This window comes from Aquarana catesbeiana, linkage group LG01, assembly GCF_042186555.1.
Source record: "Aquarana catesbeiana isolate 2022-GZ linkage group LG01, ASM4218655v1, whole genome shotgun sequence".
NCBI lineage: Eukaryota > Metazoa > Chordata > Amphibia > Anura > Ranidae > Aquarana > Aquarana catesbeiana.
In genome coordinates this window covers 5,110,554-5,131,728 of record NC_133324.1, presented here as the reverse complement: position 1 = coordinate 5,131,728, position 21,175 = coordinate 5,110,554, and the positions used below count along the sequence as shown (strand labels likewise).

General features: G+C 47.9%; 1 protein-coding gene across 1 annotated transcript; it reads right to left on the bottom strand.

Moving 5' to 3' along the window:
• Nucleotides 1-8,346: 8,346 nt before the first annotated feature.
• On the bottom strand, nucleotides 8,347-17,462 carry LOC141124142 (kazal-type serine protease inhibitor domain-containing protein 1-like). The gene is made up of 4 exons (XM_073612217.1): nucleotides 16,503-17,462; nucleotides 15,148-15,308; nucleotides 12,917-13,064; nucleotides 8,347-9,785 (listed from the first exon to the last, which is right to left on the bottom strand). The coding sequence occupies exons 1-4, from the start codon at nucleotides 16,951-16,953 to the stop codon at nucleotides 9,682-9,684; spliced, it is 864 nt and encodes a 287-aa protein (XP_073468318.1). The 5' UTR covers nucleotides 16,954-17,462; the 3' UTR covers nucleotides 8,347-9,681.
• Nucleotides 17,463-21,175: the final 3,713 nt, after the last annotated feature.

The window sequence follows — 21,175 nt, the reverse complement described above, 5'->3', positions numbered from 1 at the left end:
TAAATTGAGAGTAAGATGAATAGATGGGTGGAGAGGTGGCTAGATTGAGGAGTGGACAGATGGAGGGACATAGGAAAATACAATATGGAGAGATGAGGGAGTATAGATGGGGAAATGGAAGTGGGAGAGAGGGATAGATGAGGAAGGATGGAGGAATGGAAGGATGGATGAGAAAGGATGGAGGAATGAAAGGATGGATGAGGAAGGATGGAGGAATGGAAGGATGGAGGAATGAAAGGATGGATGAGGAAGGATGGAGGAATGGAAGGATGGATGAGGGAGGATGGAGGAATGGAAGGATGGATGGATGAGGGAGGATGGATGGATGAGGGAGGATGGAGGAATGGAAGGATGGATGAGGAAGGATGGAGGAATGGAAGGATGGGGAAGGATGGAGGAATGGAAGGATGGATGGAGGAATGGAAGGATGGATGAGGGAGGATGGAGGAATGGAAGGATGGATGGATGAGGGAGGATGGAAAAATGGAAGGATGGATAGATGAAGGAGGATGGAGGAAAAGAAGTATGGATGGAGGAATGGAAGGATGGATGGAGGAATGCAAGGATGGATGAGGGAGGATGGAGGAATGGAAGGATGGATGGAGGAATGGAAGGATGGACGAGGGAGGATGGAGGAATGGAAGCATGGGTGAGGGAGGATGGAGGAATGGAAGGATAGATGGAGGAATGGAAGGATGGATGGAGGAATGGAAGGATGGATGAGGGAGGATGGAGGAATGGAAGGATGGATGGAGGAATGGAAGGATGGATGAGGGAGGATGGAGGAATGGAAAGATGGATGGGGAAGGATGGAGGAATGGAAGGATGGATGGAGGAATGGAAGGATGGATGAGGGAGGATGGAGGAATGGAAGGATGGATGGATGAGGGAGGATGGAGGAATGGAAGGATGGATGGATGAGGGAGGATGGAGAAATGGAAGGATGGATAGATGAGGGAGGATGGAGGAATAGAAGTATGGATGGAGGAATGGAAGGATGGATGGAGGAATGGAAGGATGGATGAGGGAGGAATGGAAGGATGGATGGAGGAATGGAAGGATGGATGAGAGAGGATGGAGGAATGGAAGGATGGATGGAGGAATGGAAGGATGGATGAGGGAGGATGGAGAAATGGGAGGATGGATGAGTGAGGATGGAGGAATAGAAGGATGGATGAGGGAGTAATGGAAGGATGGATGAGTGAGGATGGAGAAATGGAAGGATGGATGAGGGAGGATGGAGGAATAGAAGGATAGATGAGGGATGATGGAGGAATGGAAGGATGGATGAGGGAGGATAGAGGAATGGAAGGATAGATGGAGGAATGGAAGGATGGATGGAGGAATGGAAGGATGGATGAGGGAGGATGGAGGAATGGAAGGATGGATGAGGGAGGATGGAGGAATGGAAGGATGGATGAGGGAGGATGGAGGAATGGAAGGATGGATGGATGAGGGAGGATGGAGGAATGGAAGGATAGATGGATGAGGGAGGATGGAGGAATGGAAGGATGGATAGATAAGGGAGGATGGAGGAATAGAAGGATGTATGAGGGAGGATGGAGGAATGGAAGGATGGATGAGGGAGGATGGAGGAATGGAAGGATAGATGGATGAGGGAGGATGGAGGAATGGAAGGATGGATAGATAAGGGAGGATGGAGGAATAGAAGGATGTATGAGGGAGGATGGAGGAATGGAAGGATGGATGAGGGAGGATGGAGGAATGGAAGGATGGATGAGTGAAGATGGAGAAATGGAAGGATGGATGAGTGAGGATGGAGGAATAGAAGGATGGATGAGGGAGGAATGGAAGGATGGATGAGTGAGGATGGAGGAATAGAAGGATGGATGAGGGAGGAATGGAAGGATGGATGAGGGAGGATGGAGGAATGGAAGGATGGATGGAGGAATGGAAGGATGGATGAGGGAGGATGGAGGAATGGAAGGATGGATGGAGGAATGGAAGGATGGATGAGGATGGAGGAATGGAAGGATGGATGAGGGAGGATGGAGGAATAGAAGGATGGATGAGGGAGGATGGAGGAATGGAAGGATAGATGGATGGTTATCAGGAGGGGGTTGTAGTACCGGGGCAGGGAGTGCGGTCACATGTGAAGTGTAATCACACAAAGTGTTGTTGTTATCAGGAGGGGGTTGTAGTACCGGGGTGCGCAGTGCGGCCACATCTGGCACCTCTCCAGGAAGGGGTTAATCCGGAGCTGCCATCTTCTAATGGAATTAGTGAAGTTTGAGCCGCCTGTCTGGGAAAGGAGACTTCATAATGGGGGGGGGGGGGGCTCTCCGGAGATAATATTTCCCCTCCCCCCCCCTCCTCTATTACCGTATCTCCTCAGTATGATCTCTGATGACAGGAGGTCTCACTCGTCTCGCTGATGTCATGAGAGGAAGGCTCCAGGTTGCCTCTTAATTTGCTATTATTAGTACTAAGCTTTCTATTCCACACACAGCAATGAGTCATAAGAACTACTACACCCATCCTCCCTTCATCTCCCTGCAACTATGACAACAGTACCAGACAGGAGTTCCTGGAGCCCGCGTCCCCCTCCATCCCCCTCCATCCCCCTGCGTCCCCCTGCTCCTGTCTCTGGCTTATTGCCTCTCCCAGAGGTCTGACAAAGATCTAGGGACCCCCCCTGGCTGGGTGACATTCGTTTTCTCCATGTACGGTGTATCAGAAACAATTATCATCACTTATAAAAATGATTCTTTTCACCTTTTTTTCTCCTTTTCTACATCATAACGCTGCTGATCTCCTGCAGACTCTTTGCTACCACTTCCTCTTTAGATGGACTCCAGTGATGTTGACCACAGCGGACCGTATGTGTGTAACGTGCGGTGAAACGTACGGTCTCCATCAGATGCCTGGCAGGGTGACAACACAGCAGCATCAATGGGGGTTGGGGGATGGGGGATGGGGTTAGGGTCATCACCCTATAACAGGAAGAGCCTGAACAAGGGCCGTCCATGGCAGGATCACCAAACTGCCCTGGGTTTGGTTAGAAGAGAGATCCCTGAACTTCAAATGCTGAACTGGAACCCCCCGGTGGTAACAAGAGCATGACGGGGCGCACCGCCCCGGGAAAATGTTTCACATTCCCGGCAAACGACATTTCCCTCCCGGATTCTTCTTCTCTTTTTTCTTTGTAGAGAAGCCGACAATGAAATGTCATTTGTTGGAGATTTGAAGTTTATTCGTCTTTTTTTTTTTTTTTTCTTTGTAAATGTCACTTTTTCTGTAGCTCATCCACCCCCCCCCCCCCCAAAAAAAAAAAAAAATACATATATATATATATATATATATATATATATATATATATATATATATATATACCAGACCATTGGAATCTGGTAAGGAAAGGGGGGACAAGCATGTGTCCCCCCAAACTGTACCAGGCCACATGCCCTGGGGGTGGGGTATCCTGTCAAGGGGAATCCCCTGTCATAGCACCTTGTCCCTATGTTGAGCAGCACAAGGGCCTCATCCCCACAACCCCGGCCAGTGGTTGTGGGGGGTCTGCAGAGTCTTATCGGAATCTAGAACCCCTTTTAATAATTATATAGGGGCCTCTAGATACTGGCATCCCCCCCTCCATGTGAATAAGTATGGGTTACATAATATCGTTACTCACTCATAAAAAAGAAGATTTCACCTCGAAATAAAGACCCCCCAAACCTTTGACAATCATGTAACTCCTCCCCTCCCCCCCATTTTCTGGGGATTCCAGGTCATGTAAGTGGATGGGCCGGATGACATTAATGGTTGGTAAAGAATGAGTACATACAGGGGCGCCCCCCCCCCCCCCCGTCCATCACCGCCTCCCCTATCCATACATCCGGCCCCTTTCAGGACACCAACGCATGGGTTCCAATGCGGGGGGGGGTGACGGGAGGGCCCGTGGAACCCAGAATCCCTTGGTAAGTAGGGGATGCCCTTGTTTCAGCTCTCCATACACCTCTTATGTCTAAGTCACCCTGTGCTATCCTGGCACAGGGTGAGTGAGAAAATATATCTTTGATTACTTAAAATGGGACAGTAATATTTATCCACAATATCTCCCAGGATATATGTAAAGACTATTCTTGGTTTGTTTGATTCTGAACTCAACATGTTAGTTGAGAGAGCTGATCACATTGGCCTCTGCACAATGTAGGAGACGGGCCGACTCCTGCTGGAGCTCCTGCTATTGTATGAAGGAGTTCTGTGTTTATACTTATGATAATGTATAATCTAATGTGTGAGGCTCGGTGACAACAAGTCTGACCTGTAGTGAAATCCTGATTAATCATAACGATGCTCAGGAGGGCACGGAGTCACATCGGCTGCTTTAAGGGATTAGTTAATTAGTTCATGTTAATTTAGGTTTCTGGTTACAGGTGTTTTGTTAGAGTAATATGAGCAGGAGGGGGAACCTCCTCTTCTACTGTATATAAGACTTGTATTGTGGTTCTAATAAACAGTCCATGTTCAGCAACTAAACCAGTGTCGTCTTGTTTTGTGCTTGTGAGCGGTTGGAATATCTGATATCTATATTCAGACTGGGAGGAAGTGGTATATGACGAAAGCACTCAAGCGGAGTGTGGGATGTTTCGTTACGGGGGGGGTTTGAAGCACCGCTCAGAGCCAGAGGCTCTAATAGGCTTCAATATAGGGTGGGCTCGGGGTCGCAGAGAGTGAACTACGGCAGCGAATCAATACTCGCTGTTGTAACACTTGATCCTCCTCCCGGCCAAGCAGTAAGCGGGTTTTCACACCGGTCACCCGATTGGCTGAAAGGACAGGTGATTCTATTGGAAGCCTAGGTGGAGGAGGGGAAGGAGCTGGAAGCTGCCATGGAGGAGAGGACTCGGAGCTGCTGCACCACGCTGCCTGCCACCGCTAACAATGGGGTAAGTGCCGACCGACCGGCAAACAGCGGGGGATAGGTGGTTGTTTGCCGCCCCCCCCAAAAAAAAAAACACCAGCCGCCACTGATCACATGTCCTGAGGTGGATCTCGGAAGGTGAGTGGCCATGGCTGCTTGCTGCCATGAAGTTACATAGTTGGTAAGGCTGAAAAAAAGACACCAGTCCATCCGGTTCAACCTGTGTGGGTGAATGTGTTTATTTTATTAGTAAAACGTATACCCCTGTATGTTGTGGTCGTTATGGTCCCCATCTAATCGTTTTTTTAAATTATCAACACTCCCCGCTGAGACCACCGCCTGTGGAAGGGAATTCCACATCCTTCCTGCTCTTACAGTAAAGAACCCTCTATGTAGTTTAAGGTTAAACCGCTTATCTTCCGATTTCTGTGAGTGGCCACGTGTCTTTTTACTGTAAATTCACGCTCGCGAAAAAGTTTTCTCCCTATTGTGGGGTCACCAGTCCGGTATTTGTAAATTGAAATCATATCCCCTCTCAAGCGTCTCTTCTCCAGAGAGAATAAGTTCAGAGCTCACAACCTTTCCTCATAACTAATATCCTCCAGACCCTTTATTAGCTTTGTTGCCCTTCTTTGTACTCGCTCCATTTCCAGTACATCCTTCCTGAGGACTGGTGCCCAGAACTGGACAGCATACTCCAGGTGCGGCCGGACCAGAGTCTTGTAGAGCGGGAGAATTATCGTTTTATCTCTGGAGTCGATCCCCTTTTTCTTTTACAGTAATTTTATTGAATAAAGACAAGCTCAGAAAACAGTGAACGGACGCCAAGGCCAGTGGCGGAAAGTAATTTTAGAATGGTAGCATATATACCACGAATAAGTAGGCCTCTTATATGCTATAGACAGTAACTACAAATAAAGACGAAAGGTAAACAGGTGAGAATGCCCAGGTACCTTCACGGTCTGTAGGAACATAGCGAACCATGGTACTCCCTATGATCGAAGCCTAGAAAGTACGCCAAAGAATCATCATATAACAAATACTATACAATACCTGAGATTGACCTATATTTGTATATAGGGGTCCTCTGAAGGACCTAAAAATAAAGAAAATATGTATGTGAGAAAAAACATACAAACAATAAAAGGAAAAGGGAGGGGTGGACATTCCCATAGGCTTCCTGATGTACAAGAAGGCTTCCCCCCCACCCAGAGGCCAAAAAGTTATACTTTCAAGATAACGGGTGGAAAAAATTACCCTAAAAATGTGGCCAGTGGCCGATCAACAGACTCCGCTCACTGGCATCCGGTAGTAAATGGCCAAAATAAGAGATAAAAAGGAAATAGAGAAAAGAAGAAAAGATTAAAAAAAATAAAAGGGGAGGAACAAGAGGAACAAGAGGGAGAGTAAGAGTAGGAAACCAAAGAAAAAGAAATCACAGAGAAGAAAATAAGCCCTAAGGATCTAAGGCCAGCACCGGCAGGCTCGTTAGAATTTCTTATAGGCCCAAAAAGCGAGAAGGCAGGCTCTTCGCTGGAAACTGGTCCAACCAGGGTTGCCAAATCTTACGTGTCCGTGAGTATCGCCGTAAGCTTCTCGTTCATCAACGTACCATGCACCTGCCGCTTCACCTCCTCAAAAGAGAGCAGAGGTGTTTTCCACTCCTTCGCGATAGTTTGTTTAGTAGCCATAAAAATATGTGTTGCCAAGAGGCATTTTCGTTTCGTTAACTTCAAGATAGGCTTATAAAGTAGAGCTTCCCACGGTGAATCCCCTTTTTAATGCATGCCAATATTCTGTTGGCTTTGCTTTCAGCAGCTTGGCATTGCATGCCATTACTGAGCCTATCATCTACTAGGACCCCCAGGTCCTTTTCCATCCTAGATCCCCCCAGAGGTTCTCCCCCTAGCGTGTAACTTGTGCTCGTATTTTTGGCACCCAAATGCACCACCTTACATTTTCCAACATTAAACCTCATTATTTTATTAAGGTCTTCTTGTAAGGTTTCCACATTCTGCGGAGAAGTTATTGCCCTGCTTAGCTTAATATCGTCCGCAAATACTGAGATTGAGCTGTTTATTCCATCCTCTATATCATTTATGAATAAATTCAACAGAATTGGCCCCAGGACTAATCCCTGGGGGGGACCCCAATTACCACACCGGACCATTCTGAGTACTCGCTATTTAACATCACCCTTTGGACACAACCCTGTAATCAGTTTTCACTCCAAGTACTCACCCTATGCTCCATGCCAACAGACCTTAGTTTGTATAGTACTCGTATCTGAGGGAACTGTGTTAAATGCCTTTGCAAAATCCACATACACCACTTCTACGGGCCTACCTATATCTGGATTGCAGCTCACCTCCTCATAGAAGATTAATAGATTGGTCTGCCAAGAATGATCCTTCATGAATCCATGCTAATTACCACTAATGATACCGTTCTCATCAGCAAAATCTTGGATATGGTCCCTTACCATCCCCTCTAATAGCTTGCATACTATTGATGTTAAGCTGACTGGCCTGTAGTTTCAAGGGATATATTTCTGCCCTAATTTAAATATTAGTACTACGTTGGCTTTTTTCCAATCAGCTGGTGCCATTCCATAAAAATTAGAAAACAATGGTCTATTTCTGATACTGCCGTCTGTTAGCCATGAGAGTGCATTCTGTGATGTGTTATTAACATTACAGTTACTATATCCCCCTTTTTCCTTCATGAAAACTGAGGAGAAAATGCATTAAAAACCTTTGCCTTCTCTTTGTCTTTTGTAACCAAATTCCCTTCATTATCCTTTATGGGCCCAATATGATCTAGCCTCAATCACAGTTGCCTGGAGGGGATACTGATCAATGTGACACACATGTGATGGGGGGACACTGATCAATGTGACACAGAGGTGATGGGGTTATGCTGATCAATGTGACACACAGGTGATGGGGGACACTGATCAGTGTGACACAGAGGTTATGGGAAAACATTGACCAGTGTGACACCCAGGAGACAGAAGGGACACTGATTGCTGTGGCACACAAGAGACATAGGGGACATTGCTCAGTGTGATACAGAGGAGACTGAGGGGACACTGAACAATGTGACACACAGGTGACAAAAGGGGACACTGACCAATGTGACACACAGAAGACAGGGGGGACACAGATCAAAGTGACACAGAGAAGACTGAAGGGACAAAGATCAATGTGACACAGGAGAGAGAGGAGACACAGATCAATGTAACACACAGAGGGGACACCAAACAATATTTAAGGTATAACGATGGAGTCTGTAAAGACCCCCAACATGCAATCTCTTCTATAGCAAACCTAATTTACAGATTTAAGGGACAGCAATGGGCTCCACAGTGACCCCAACACAAACTCTCTTATATAGTAAATTTTATTTACAATTTTAAGGAACATCAATGGGCTCTGCAGTGACCCCAAAACACTCTCTTCTATAGTAAACTGAATTTACAGATTTAAGGAACATCAATGGGCTCTGCAATGACCCCAACACTCAATCTCTTCTTTAGTTAACTAAATTTACAGATTTAAGGGACAGCAAAGGGCTCAGCAGTGACCCAACACACAATCTCTTCTATAGTATATTTTATTTACAATTTTAAGGAACAGCAATGTGCTCTTTAGTGACCCCAAGTTATTTATTCACAATGCCTCTTCATTAAATTCTTATTTACAAAATCAATTACAAATAGCAACACAAATGTGATCACCTGGACCTGATATACACCATAGAAAGACTGCAACAATGTATAAAGCATCTAGTTATGTCATTAAATAGCTGCAACAGTTCTCACCGAACACTTGGAATTGGCAACAGGAATAGGAATGCAAAGTCCACAAAGATCCAATGGTAAGATGAGTCCATCAATGAGGATCTCCACAACTCTTCCTTGTAGCTGATCATTTGAAGAGAGGAGAGATCCTTTACTATTACACATAAATGACAACCTCAGAGCTCAACAGCATAGTGCAGGATCCCCTTTAATTGCTTGACTTCAGCACCAGGAGCCACAAGCTGCTGGGAACGGGAGTCCAAGCACACAGCTGATATGTACAAGGGTTCCTTTTGTGAGCGTAATACTTTGATTTTATCATAATTAAAGAAGTTACTACCCTATGCTGTCATACTCTGCAGTTTTCATTTCTGTCCCATTACAAAATCTCCCCCGAGTTGAGGGTTGGACGGACACAGAAAGACACAGTACTCCATCAGGGAAGGATCACATGGAAATTGGGATGATTACACTCTCCATCCTTCATAAAGCAGATATTCTCATTACATTCCAGTCTGATACATTGGATACAATTCTTCTAGAGGGGGATATGGATGTGGTCGGAGCAGACACTGAGGTACACAGCGTATCGCTGATTTTACACAGCGTATTACTTACAGAATCAGTAAACATAGGTTTGACAAGGTCAGCACATTTGAATGTCACACAGTGACCATAACAATAAATAGAACTGGAGGTGCAGAAGACGACAGGTGGTCCCCGGTCTACGTTGGGTTCCACTGAGGACTATTTTTGGGTCCTCAGCAATGCACACTTTTCTGATCTACAGATGGCTGAGGATTGCAGAACAAAATTGTCATGAGGACTGACCAACAGTCCGATCTATTGTCACTGCAGAACACAACCGGGTCAATGCATGGTGGTTCTGCTCTGCCAGCTTTCTGCATCTCCTCGAAGGCAGAGGACCACCTAATACTTCCAAAACAGGCCAACAAGACGTCAGGATGAAAAATCTTCAGGTGGTCACGGGACCTCACTCATGGGACCCTGATGGCCCTTCTCCCAAGTCATCTTCATCATCTGTCACATCAAAGATGCCAATGAGGTGACGCGAGACCTCAGGGGCCAGCGGAGAGTCTGGAGAATGATATGGAAGAGAAGGTGAGTCAGGGTGGGGACATGACAAAGGAAGAGGGGGAGAAGGAGAACTGGAGGGGGCATGGTGAAGAGAGAGAAGAGTTCATACAGAGAGGGAAGAGATGGAATATGGGGGGGGATATGGTGTCGGAAGAGGAGAGTTCAAACAAAGAGGGAGGAAGAGATGATGAGTCAGAAGAACATGGTGCAAGAAAAGCAGGGATCATACAGAGAGGGATGAGGAGATGGTGAGTTGGAAGGGACTTGATACAGGACGAGTATAGATCATACAGAGAGGGATGAGGAGATGGTGAGTCAGGGCGGACATTGTCCAGGAACAGCAGAGATCATACAGAGAAGGATGAGGAGACGATGAGTCAGGGGGGACTTGTCCAGGAACAGCAGAGATCATACATAGAAGGATGAAGAGATGGTGAGTTGGAAGGTCATGGTGCAGGAAGAGTAGAGAACATAAAAATAGGGATGAGGATATTGTGAGTCAGTGGGGACATTGTCCAGGAAGAGCAGAGATTATACAGAGAGGGGTGAGGAGATGTTGAGTTGGGGGGACATTATACAGGAAGGGCAGAGATCATACAGAGAAAGATGAGGAGATGATGAGTTGTAAGGACTGGTGTAGGAAGAGTAGAGAACATAAAAAGAGGGATGAGGAGATGGTGAGTCAGTGGGAACATTGTCCTGGAAGAGCAGAGACCATACAGAGAGGGATTAGGAGATGGTGAGTCAGGGGGGACATCATCTAGAAGGAGCAGAGATCATGCAGAGAGCGATGAGGATATGGTGAGTTGGAAGGGACATGATACAGGAAGAGTAGAGATCATACAGAGAAGGATGGGGAGATGGTGAGTCGTAAGGACATGGTGAAGGAAGAGTAGAGAACATAAAAAGAGGGATGAGGAGATGGTGAGTCAGGGGGAAGAGCAGAGATCATACAGAGAAGGATGGGTCAGTGGTAAGTCAGGGGAGACATGGTTCCAGAAGAGCAGAGATCATACAGAGAGAAATGAGGAGATGGTGAGTCAGAAGGACATGATGCAGGAAGAGCAGAGATCATACAGAGAAGGTAACTCAGAGAGGACATCATCCAGGAAGAGCAGAGATCATACAGAGGAGGATGAAGAGATGGTGAGTTGGAAGGACATCATCCAGGAAGAGCAGAGATCATACAGAGAGGGATGAGGAGATGGTGAGTTGGAAGGTACTTGATACAGGAAGAGCGGAGATCATACAGAGAGGGATGAGGTGATGGTGAGTTGGAAGGGACATGATACAGGAAGAGTAGAGATCATACAGAGAGGGATGAGGAGATGGTGCAGGATGAGTAAAAAACATAAAAAGAGGGATGAGGAGATGATAACTCAGAGAGGACATCATCCAGGAAGAGCAGAGAACATACAGAGAGGGATGAGGAGATGGTGAGTTGGAAGGGACATGATACAGGAAGAGTAGAGATCATATAGAGAGGGATGAGGAGATGGAGACTCAGGGGGGACATCGTCCAGGAAGAGTAGAGATCATACACAGAGGGATGAGGAGATGGTGAGTTGGAAGGTACTTGATACAGGAAGAGCAGAGATCATACAGAGAGGGATGAGGAGATGGTGAGTTGGAAGGGACATGATACAGGAAGAGCGAGGGATGAGGAGATGGTGAGTTGGAAGGGACATGATACAGGAAGAGCAGAGATCATACAGAGAGGGATGAGGAGATGATGAGTTGGAAGGGACATGATACAGGAAGAGCAGAGATCATACAGAGAGGGATGAGGAGATGGTGAGTTGGAAGGTACTTGATACAGGAAGAGCAGAGATCATACAGAGAGGGATGAGGAGATGATGAGTTGGAAGGGACATGATACAGGAAGAGCAGAGATCATACAGAGAGGGATGAGGAGATGGTGAGTTGGAAGGGACATGATACAGGAAGAGCAGAGATCATACAGAGAGGGATGAGGAGATGATGAGTTGGAAGGGACATGATACAGGAAGAGCAGAGATCATACAGAGAGGGATGAGGAGATGGTGAGTTGGAAGGGACATGATACAGGAAGAGTAGAGATCATACAGAGAGGGATGAGGAGATGGAGACTCGGGGGGGACATTGTTCAGGAAGGGGGAAGAGATGGTGAGTGTATGGGGGGGGGGGGGGTAATTATGAAAGGAAATTTTTCAGAAGGAAATTTGGGTGTCGGGGTACATACAGATGATTGCTCTAAATCTGAAATCTGACCCTCCCACTACAGGGTGATACAGACATAGGGTGCTCCAAGTTGGCCCCTCCCACTGCAGGGTGATACAGACATAGGGTGCTCCAAGTTGGCCCCTCCCATCCCACTACAGGGTGATACAGACATAGGGTGCTTCAAGTTGGCCCATCCCACTACAGGGTGATACAGATATAGGGTGCTTCAAGTTGGCCCATCCCACTGCAGGGTGATACAGATATAGGGTGCTTCAAGTTGGCCCCTCCCACTGCAGGGTGATACAGACATAGGGTGCTTTAAGTTGGCCAGTCCCACTGCAGGGTGATACAGATATAGGGTGCTTCAATTTGGCCCAACCCACTGCAGGGTGATACAGACATAGGGTGCTCCAAGTTGGCCCCTCCCATCCCACTGCAGGGTGATACAGACATAGGGTGCTTCAAGTTGGCCCATCCCACTACAGGGTGATACAGATATAGGGTGCTTCAAGTTGGCCCATCCCACTGCAGGGTGATACAGATATAGGGTGCTTCAAGTTGGCCCCTCCCACTGCAGGGTGATACAGATATAGGGTGCTTCAAGTTGGCCCTTCCCACTGCAGGGTGATACAGACATAGGGTGCTTTAAGTTGGCCAGTCCCACTGCAGGGTGATACAGATATAGGGTGCTTCAATTTGGCCCAACCCACTGCAGGGTGATACAGACATCGGGTGCTTTAAGTTGGCCCAACCCACTGCAGGATGATACAGATATAGGGTGCTTTAAGTTGGCCCCTCCCACTGCAGGGTGATACAGATATAGTTCCTTTAAGTTGACCCCTCCCACTGCAGAGTGATACAGACAGAAGGATGATCTCAGTTGGCCCCTCCTACTATAGGGTGATAGAGAAGGAGGTCAGGCATCTTACCGGGTGAGATGAGGGTGAGTCGGGCGGATGTGGTCACCTCTCCATACATGTTTCGTCCATGACAGGTATATGACCCAGCATCCCGCTGACGGACGTTGTGTATCTGCAGCCAGCCAGTCACATGATGTCTCTGAGGACCCCCCCGAGACTGCGGAGAGAAAAGGTGGAGGGTCAGATGAGTATAAGGGGGGCTCCTTATCTGGTATAGGGGTTCCTGTGTATATGGGGGGATTCCTCTGTATATGGGGGGATCCCTGTGTGTATGGGGGGATTCCTGTGTGTATGGGGGGATTTCTCTGTATATGGGGGGATTTTTGTGTATATGGGGGGATTCTTGTGTATATGGGGGATTCCTCTGTATATGGGGGGATTCCTGTGTATATGAGGAGATCCCTGTGTACGTGAGGGGGATTCCTCTGTATATGGGGGGATTCCTGTTTATGTGAGGGGGATTTCTCTGTATATGGGGGCTTCCTCTGTATATGGGGAGATTCCTCTGTATATGGGGGGATTCCTGTGTATGAGGGGGGATTTTTGTGTATGTGAGGGGGTTCCTGTGTATATGGGGAGATTCCTGTGTATGTGAAGGGGGTTCCTGTGTATATGGGGGGATTCCTGTGTATGAGGGGGGATTTTCGTGTATGTGAGAGGGTTCCTGTGTATATGGGGGGATTCCTGTGTATGTGAAGGGGGTTCCTGTGTATATGGGGGGATTCCTGTGTATGTGAAGGGGGTTCCTGTGTATATGGGGGGATTCCTGTGTATGTGAAGGGGGTTCCTGTGTATATGGGGGGATTCCTGTGTATGTGAAGGGGGTTCCTGTGTATATGGGGGGATTCCTGTGTATATGAGGGGATTTTTGTGTATACGGGGGGGGGGGGGTTCCTGTGTATATGGGGGGATTCCTGTGTATATGAGGGGATTTTTGTGTATACGGGGGGGGGGTTCCTGTGTATATGGGGGGATTCCTGTGTATGTAAAGGGGGTTGCTGTGTATATGGGGGGATTCCTGTGTATGTGAGGGGGGTTCCTGTGTATAAGGGGGGATTCCTGTGTATATGAGGGGATTTCTGTGTATATGGGGGGATTCCTGTGTATATGGGGGGGGTTCCTGTGTATATGGGGGGTTCCTGTGTATAAGGGGGGATTCCTGTGTATATGAGGAGATTTCTGTGTATATGGGGGGATTTCTGTGTATATGGGGGGATTCCTGTGTATATGGGGGGGGTTCCTGTGTATATGGGGGGATTCCTGTATATATGAGGGGATTTCTGTGTATATGGGGGATTTCTGTGTATATGGGGGGATTCCTGTGTATATGGGGGGGGGGGGTTCCTGTGTATATGGGGGGTTCCTGTGTATAAGGGGGGATTCCTGTGTATATGAGGGGGATTTCTGTGTATATGGGGGGATTTCTGTGTATATGAGGGGATTTCTGTGTATATGGGGGGATTCCTGTGTATATGAGGGTATTTTTGTGTTTGTGAGGGGGGATTCTTGTGTATGTGAGGGGGGTTCCTGTGTATATGAGGAGATTCCTGTGTATATGGGGGGATTACTATGTATATGGGGGGGTTGCTATGTATATGGGGGGATTCCTGTGTATATGGGGGGATTCCTGTGTATGTGAGGGGGGATTTCTGTCTATATGAGGGGGTTCCTGTGTATATGAGGGGATTCATGTGTATATGGGGGGATTTTTGTCTATATGGGGGAATTCCTGTGTATATGGGGGGATTCCTGTGTATGTGAGGGGGGATTTCTGTCTATATGAGGGGGTTCCTGTGTATATGAGGGGATTCATGTGTATATGGGGGGATTTTTGTCTATATGGGGGAATTCCTGTGTATATGGGGGGATTCCTGTGTATGTGAGGGGGGATTTCTGTCTATATGAGGGGGTTCCTGTGTATATGAGGGGATTCATGTGTATATGGGGGGATTTTTGTCTATATGGGGGAATTCCTGTGTATATGGGGGGATTCCTTTGTATGTGAGGGGGGATTTCTGTCTATATGAGGGGGTTCCTGTGTATATGAGGGGATTCCTGTGTATATGGGGGGATTTTTGTCTATGTGGGGGGATTCCTGTGTATATGGGGGGATTCCTGTGTATATGAGGAGATTCCTATGTATATGAGGGGATTTTTGTGTATATGGGGGGATTCCTGTGTATATGGGGGGATTTCTGTCTATATGTGGGGGATTCCTGGACATTTTATGATTTTAGTACCTGGACAATGATGTGGCCGCTGTCCCCTGGAAGGGGACCCTCAATGCCTTCCTTCCTCCACTCCAGCTCTGCCATTGGCTGTGCCGACACCTCACAGCCCAGAATCACCGTATGACCAATGACAGCGGTCGTGTCCCGCAGGGAGCTGAGGAGACGGGGAGCTGGAGAGAGAAGACATGATGCAATATTACAGAAAGCAGAATACACATCCCTCCCCTCCTATCCTCGCTCAGGAATTCCAGCTGTGGCTAAGGACCCACCACCTGAAACATGTCACCCATATTCCGGCCATGTGAAGGACAATTATTGTCGTGCTGGGGGTAATATTTCTAAATTTGGTTGACAAGCTTCAGATCTCTTTTATGCTCAGAATATGCTGGCCAGGCGGGACATTCTCTATCACCAATCAGTGTCAGCAACCATTTTCCCTCTGACATAAAACATGAATCTGGTGTTTTATGGGCCACATGTGGCCCTCCTCTGTGGTTCTGAGTGGCCCACAGCTGTTCTCCAGGTGATACGTTACACCTTCTTCAATTATTTTGCATCAAAATTCTTCAGCTATTTACTTTCTCAGACATGGTTCTCAGGCCCAGATCTCAGACATTGTTCTCAGATACAAATCTCAGACATGGTTCTCAGGCCCAGATCTCAGACATGGTTCTCATACACAAGTCTCAGACATGGGCCTCAGGTTCTATGGTACTGGTCAGCCTTGTGTTCCATGGCACAGGCCAGTCTCAGGTTCCATGGTCATGGCGAGCCTTGAGTTATATGGGACAGGTCAGTCTAAGGTTCCTTTGGTCCCGGCTAGCCTTGAATTCTATGGGACAGGCCAGTCTCAGGTTCTATGGTCCCGGACAGTCTTGAGTTCTATAGTACAGGCCAGTCTAAGGCTCTATGGTCCCAGTCAGCCTTGAGTTCTATGGTACAGGCCAGTCTAAGGCTCTATGGTCCCAGTCAGCCTCAAGTTCTATGGTACAGCCAGTCTAAGGTTCAATGGTCCTGGTCAAGCTTAAGGTCTATGGTACCAGCCACTCTCAGGTTTTATGATACAAGCTGGTCTCTTATTCTATGGTGTCAGCTGGTCTCAGAAACAGTTTGTTCTTCCCTAGGGTGGTACGGTACTTGATGTTCTCTGCTTTGCCAGGTGTAGACCAATGCTGGTCACATACACTACACATTGCATTGTCTAAGTACCCTTAATCTTGAAGGAGCAGGGAAGCCTTTGATAGAAGCTGCCACTTCAGCAACCCACAACTTAACTGCTACAAATCCTAGATCCGTGGTTGGCCTTCCAACCATCCCGTGGTCAAAGCTCCCCTTCCCTCCTCATGGCACCCATAGGGACTTACCCTCCTGGCAGGGTCCTGTGTGTTTCACCTTCAGCTCTGTCCTCAGCCTGGTCCTGGCAGCCTCCTGTAAGCGGCAGATATTTTTGTAGGTCCTGCGGTCGGTGCCGCACACGCTCTCCTTGCTGGGGCAGACACACTGGGGTTCCTCGCTCTGCCCAACTTTTACTTGGCAAATCAGTTCCTCTCCACAGGTCCCAAACTGATGTTTCATCCAGGGCAGGTCACACATCTGCCCCTCCACGTTGGCACACTCCCAGCAGCAGCCACAGCGATCCTTCACCCTGCCGGCCGGGCAGCGCTGGGGTGCCGGAGGACAGCGCTCTTCCTGGCACGGCACACAGCTGTGGGTGGCCTCCACCTCGTTGGACCAGCCTCTCATGGGCAGAATCCTGAGGAGAGCCGGAGAAGGGAAGAACAGGAGGGATAACCCAAGGAACAGAATCTGGAACATCTTGGAGGAGACCAGAGACCACAATGGAAGAGAGGAGAGCTCACTCCTCTCTTTATATATTCAAGGGGTAAATACATTAACCCCCCTCACACCTGGAGGGGCCTGTATTCATGGCTGGAAGTATCCTGTAACCCCCTGCTGGGACAGGCATCTTCTCCCTTCCCCCGACCTCCTCCTGATTACCTGTGGCCCCCTAATTTACACAAGATTTACAACTGGCTGAATTCCAAGACAGGAGGCAGAGACTCCCATCAGAAGAGGACACCTCACTGTATATGCCAAAGACCAATGGATAACACAAGAATAAAGTGCCTTGAAAAAGTATTCATACCCCTTGAAATTTTCCACATTTTGTAATGTTACAATCAAAAACGTAAATGTATTTTATTGGGATTTTATGTAATAGACCAACACAACATGGCACATAACTATGAAGTGGAAGGAAAATGATAAATGGTTTTGAAATTATTTTGCAAATAAATATGTGAAAAGTGTGGGTGGCAATTGTATTAAGCCCCTTTACTCTGATACCCCTAACTAAAATCTAGTGGAACCAACTGCCTTAAGAAGTCACCTAATTAGTAAATAGAGTCCACCTGCGTGTCATTTAATCTCAGTATAAATACAGCTGTTCTGTGAAGCCCTCAAAGGTTTGTTAGAGAACCTTAGTGAACAAACAGCTACATGAAGTCCAAGGAAAACACCAGACAGGTCAGGGATAAAGTTGTGGAGAAGTATAAAGCAGGGTTAGGTTATAAAAAAAATCTCCCAAGCTTTTAACATCTCACGGAGCTATGTTCAATCCATCATCGGAAAATGGAAAGAGTATGGTACAACTGCAAACCTACCAAGACATGGCCGTCCACCTAAACTGACCGGCCGGGCAAGGAGAGCATTCATCAGAGAAGAGCCAAGAGGCCCATGGTAACTCTGGAGGAGCTGCAGAGATCCACAGCTCAGGTGGGAGAATCTGTCCACAGGACAACTATTAGTCATGTTCTCCACAAATCTGCCCTTTATGGAAGAGTGACAAGAAGAAAGACATTGGTTAAAGAAAGTCATAAGAAGTCCTGTTTGTAGAGACCCAGGAACTCAGCACAGGGATGGTGGGAACCCCTCATAATGGGCACAGCGGGTGTACAGACCCAGGAACTCAGCACAGGGATGGTGAGAACCCCTCATAATGGGCACAACAGGTGTACAGACCCAGGAACTCAGCACAGGGATGTCCCAACCCCTCATATTGGGCACAGCGGGTGTACAGACCCGGGAACTCAGCACAGAGATGGTGGGAACCCCTCATAATGGGCACAGCGGGTGTACAGACCCGGGAACTCAGCACAGGGATGGTGAGAACCCATTATAATGGGCACAGCGGGTGTACAGACCCGGGAACTTAGCACAGGGATGGTGAGAACCCCTTATAATGGGCACAGCGGGTGTACAGACCTGGGAACTCAGCACAGGGATGGTGGGAAACTGCCATTCCACTCCCTGACAGCGAGGTGTGAGGTTGCTAGTTCCTTTGCTCCTGTGCTTCCAGAGACCAGGGACTAGAGTTGCTCCTCTGCCCCAGGAGTGATGCAGGATCCTGGGGAGGACCCTGGTGGAGGCCCCCTGGATAGGCCTCAGCCTGTGGACGACACTGGGCCTGGCCCAAGGAAAGACGAGTCCCTGTCTGCCTTTAGACGGAGGGTTATTGAAACGCTGAAGTGGATTGAGAAGGAAGAGGAGAAGTTGGTGGCTTTGAAAAATGAATTTAAAAAGAAAAAGCAGATTTGTGCCAAAGTGTTCAGCAAGAAAAGACCGTCTCTGAGGCCTGAGCTGAAAGACCTGGAACAAGCTCTGCGGAAGCAGAAAGAACTGGTGAGTTCTCTGAAGGAGAGTAGTGGAGCATTTAAAGAAAAATATAAGAATGAAGAAAGATTCAGCCAAATGAGAAGAGGAGCCGCTTCCTGCATGGAGGGTGAGGAGACCAGTGAGGAGATGCCGGTACAGACAGCAAAGAGTGAGAAAGTGGGCCCGGAGGATGAGCCCAGCTCTTCAACACCTCAGACATCTGCTGAGTCCTCAATGGTGGAGGCCTCTGTCCCCTTCACTCCCCAGCAATGTGGAACATCTGAGCAGGAGGTTGAAGGTTCTGCCATGCTGGATTTCATCAATAAACTTGAATCCACTTCCACTTCCCAGGATGGTGAGGAAAAGATGGACGCCGTTCCTAGCCCTGTGGAAGAAAGACCTGTGGAGAGATAAAGTGCAGGTACAGTGTGTGTGTGCAGGATGATGGTGTGAACTTTAATGACAATGTGCTTGCTGAGGGTTGTAGTGCTGCAGGCAGTCAGCCCAGACCCATAGACAATACACAACATGCAATAACATCTGCTAATAACTGTCAGCTTCAGTCTGCAGAGAGGTCCATGGACAATACAGAGACTTTGCCTGGACCAGGCACAGCGGCTGTTCCTGTGAATGGTGGAGGAGATGCTGGGTGCAGTAGTGCTACAACTTTCCAGGAGTCTGCAGCAGCCATGACTGTGATTGATCCCAGAAAAGAAACCATGTGCTCGGGGGAGGGGGAGGGGGAGGGTCCTGCCTCTAATCAGAAGACTGCTATCCCAGCTGATTCAGACTCTCTGCCAGCAGGTTTGAATGTGTCTAAGGACAAGACTGCAAATGCTGCTGGTGTAAGAAAAACTTATGCTGGTGTTGCTGCTACAGGATCTGGGAAGGGGGAGCAAGCAGGGAAGGAGCATGAAAATGTTTTATCTTCCTCCATGTTTAAAAGGAGGAATGTTGTGCAATTAAAATGGGAAGGCAGTGGAATCCCCCCACATAGGAGGACAGTGGTGGATAAGATTCTACAGATGGGGTTTACACCCACAGATATCTTTGCCCTGATCAGTCCGGCAGGTTCCTATGAATATGATTTGTCCTTTATCCGTCCGGAGTCTTTGGACATATTTTGGGAGAAGTATGAGCACGTGTGTAGGGGCCTGCCGGACTGGAAAGGGCTCATCCCAAAGCTTGTATCACGCCAGCCCCTCATTAAAATGGTCACAATTTTGGTCCGCAATGAATCCATACCACAAGGGGATTTATCTGTATGGTTGAGGAGGTATAGAGACGTCCTGAGCCCCCTAAAAAAGATTGTGGACGATCGGGGAATATGGACGGGGGGATGGTCTGTGCAGCTAAAATTAAAGGTTGTTGACAATGTTGTCCAGCATCTGCCATCCTCAGCTTTCCTGGGGAGGGACAGGCTGACCATCTTCTATCCAGGCCAGCCAAAGCTCTGCAATAAGTGTGGTGATAAAGGACATCTCGCATCCTCCTGTCCAGTGATGAAGTGCTCTCTGTGTCAGGGTATAGGACATTTGGCGAAGGACTGTAATATCATCAGGTGCAATCTGTGCAATGCGGTGGGACATCCTTACAGTCAGTGTCCTGAGGCAATGCACAACAATCCTGAGCTCATAAGAGAGTTCTTCCGCATGGACATGGAGGATGCTCGGAGCTCAGCAGCTGGGGTGCCTGTGAGTCCATCTGAGTCTGTGCCAATACCTAATGTGTCTCCCCAGTCTGTGGTGCCCCAGTCTGTGCCAATACCTAATGTGTTTGTGTCTCCCCAGTCTGTGCGTTTACCTAGTGTGCCCGTGTCTTCTGTAGGTAAGGTATCGGTTGCCAAAAATGTGTCCAATCCTTCTGTGTCTGTGTCTTCTAAAATTGCAGAGGCAGCAAGAGGTGCTGAGGCAGGTGCGTCAGGTGTGGTGCCAACCCCCTCCCCCGACGCTGCAGGGTTTCTATTGAGGATCGTGGGGTGCAGAGGAGTGGGGTGGATGGTGGAGAGGCTGGCCTGGTGGTAGATAAGGGAAGGGGGAGTGGAGGGGAGGGGGGTGAAGGGGAGGATAGGTGTGGGGAGGCTGTTGAGTCTGGTTTGTCTAAGGATGATATGGAGTGGTTGGAGGATAGGAGGAGGAGGGGCAAAAGAAGGAAAAAAGGGGGTTCAGTTACCTTAAATCCTAAATTTTTGCCTTTAGAAAATAAGTTTAAGGTCCTGTCTGATGATGATGATGAGGATGAATGGGACTCATTAAGTTCTGCATCCTCTATGAAGGATGAGTGCCAGGGTGCAACAAAGCGCGCTGGTTCTCCAGGAAGAGGGAGTAGTCAGGCTAAGAAACGGCTGCTTCAACTACCCTAATGGCAGTTCCCACTCCGTTAA

Bases quoted from the DNA above. Each gene is read 5' to 3' on its own strand.
- LOC141124142 (XM_073612217.1), bottom strand. From the start codon at position 16,953: ATGTTCCAGATTCTGTTCCTTGGGTTATCCCTCCTGTTCTTCCCTTCT. The intron at 13,065-15,147 runs GTACTAAAATCA...TTCTCTCCGCAG, and splicing joins GCGGCCACATCATTGTCCAG to TCTCGGGGGGGTCCTCAGAG. The intron at 9,786-12,916 runs GTAAGATGCCTG...ATCATTCTCCAG, and splicing joins ACTCACCCTCATCTCACCCG to ACTCTCCGCTGGCCCCTGAG.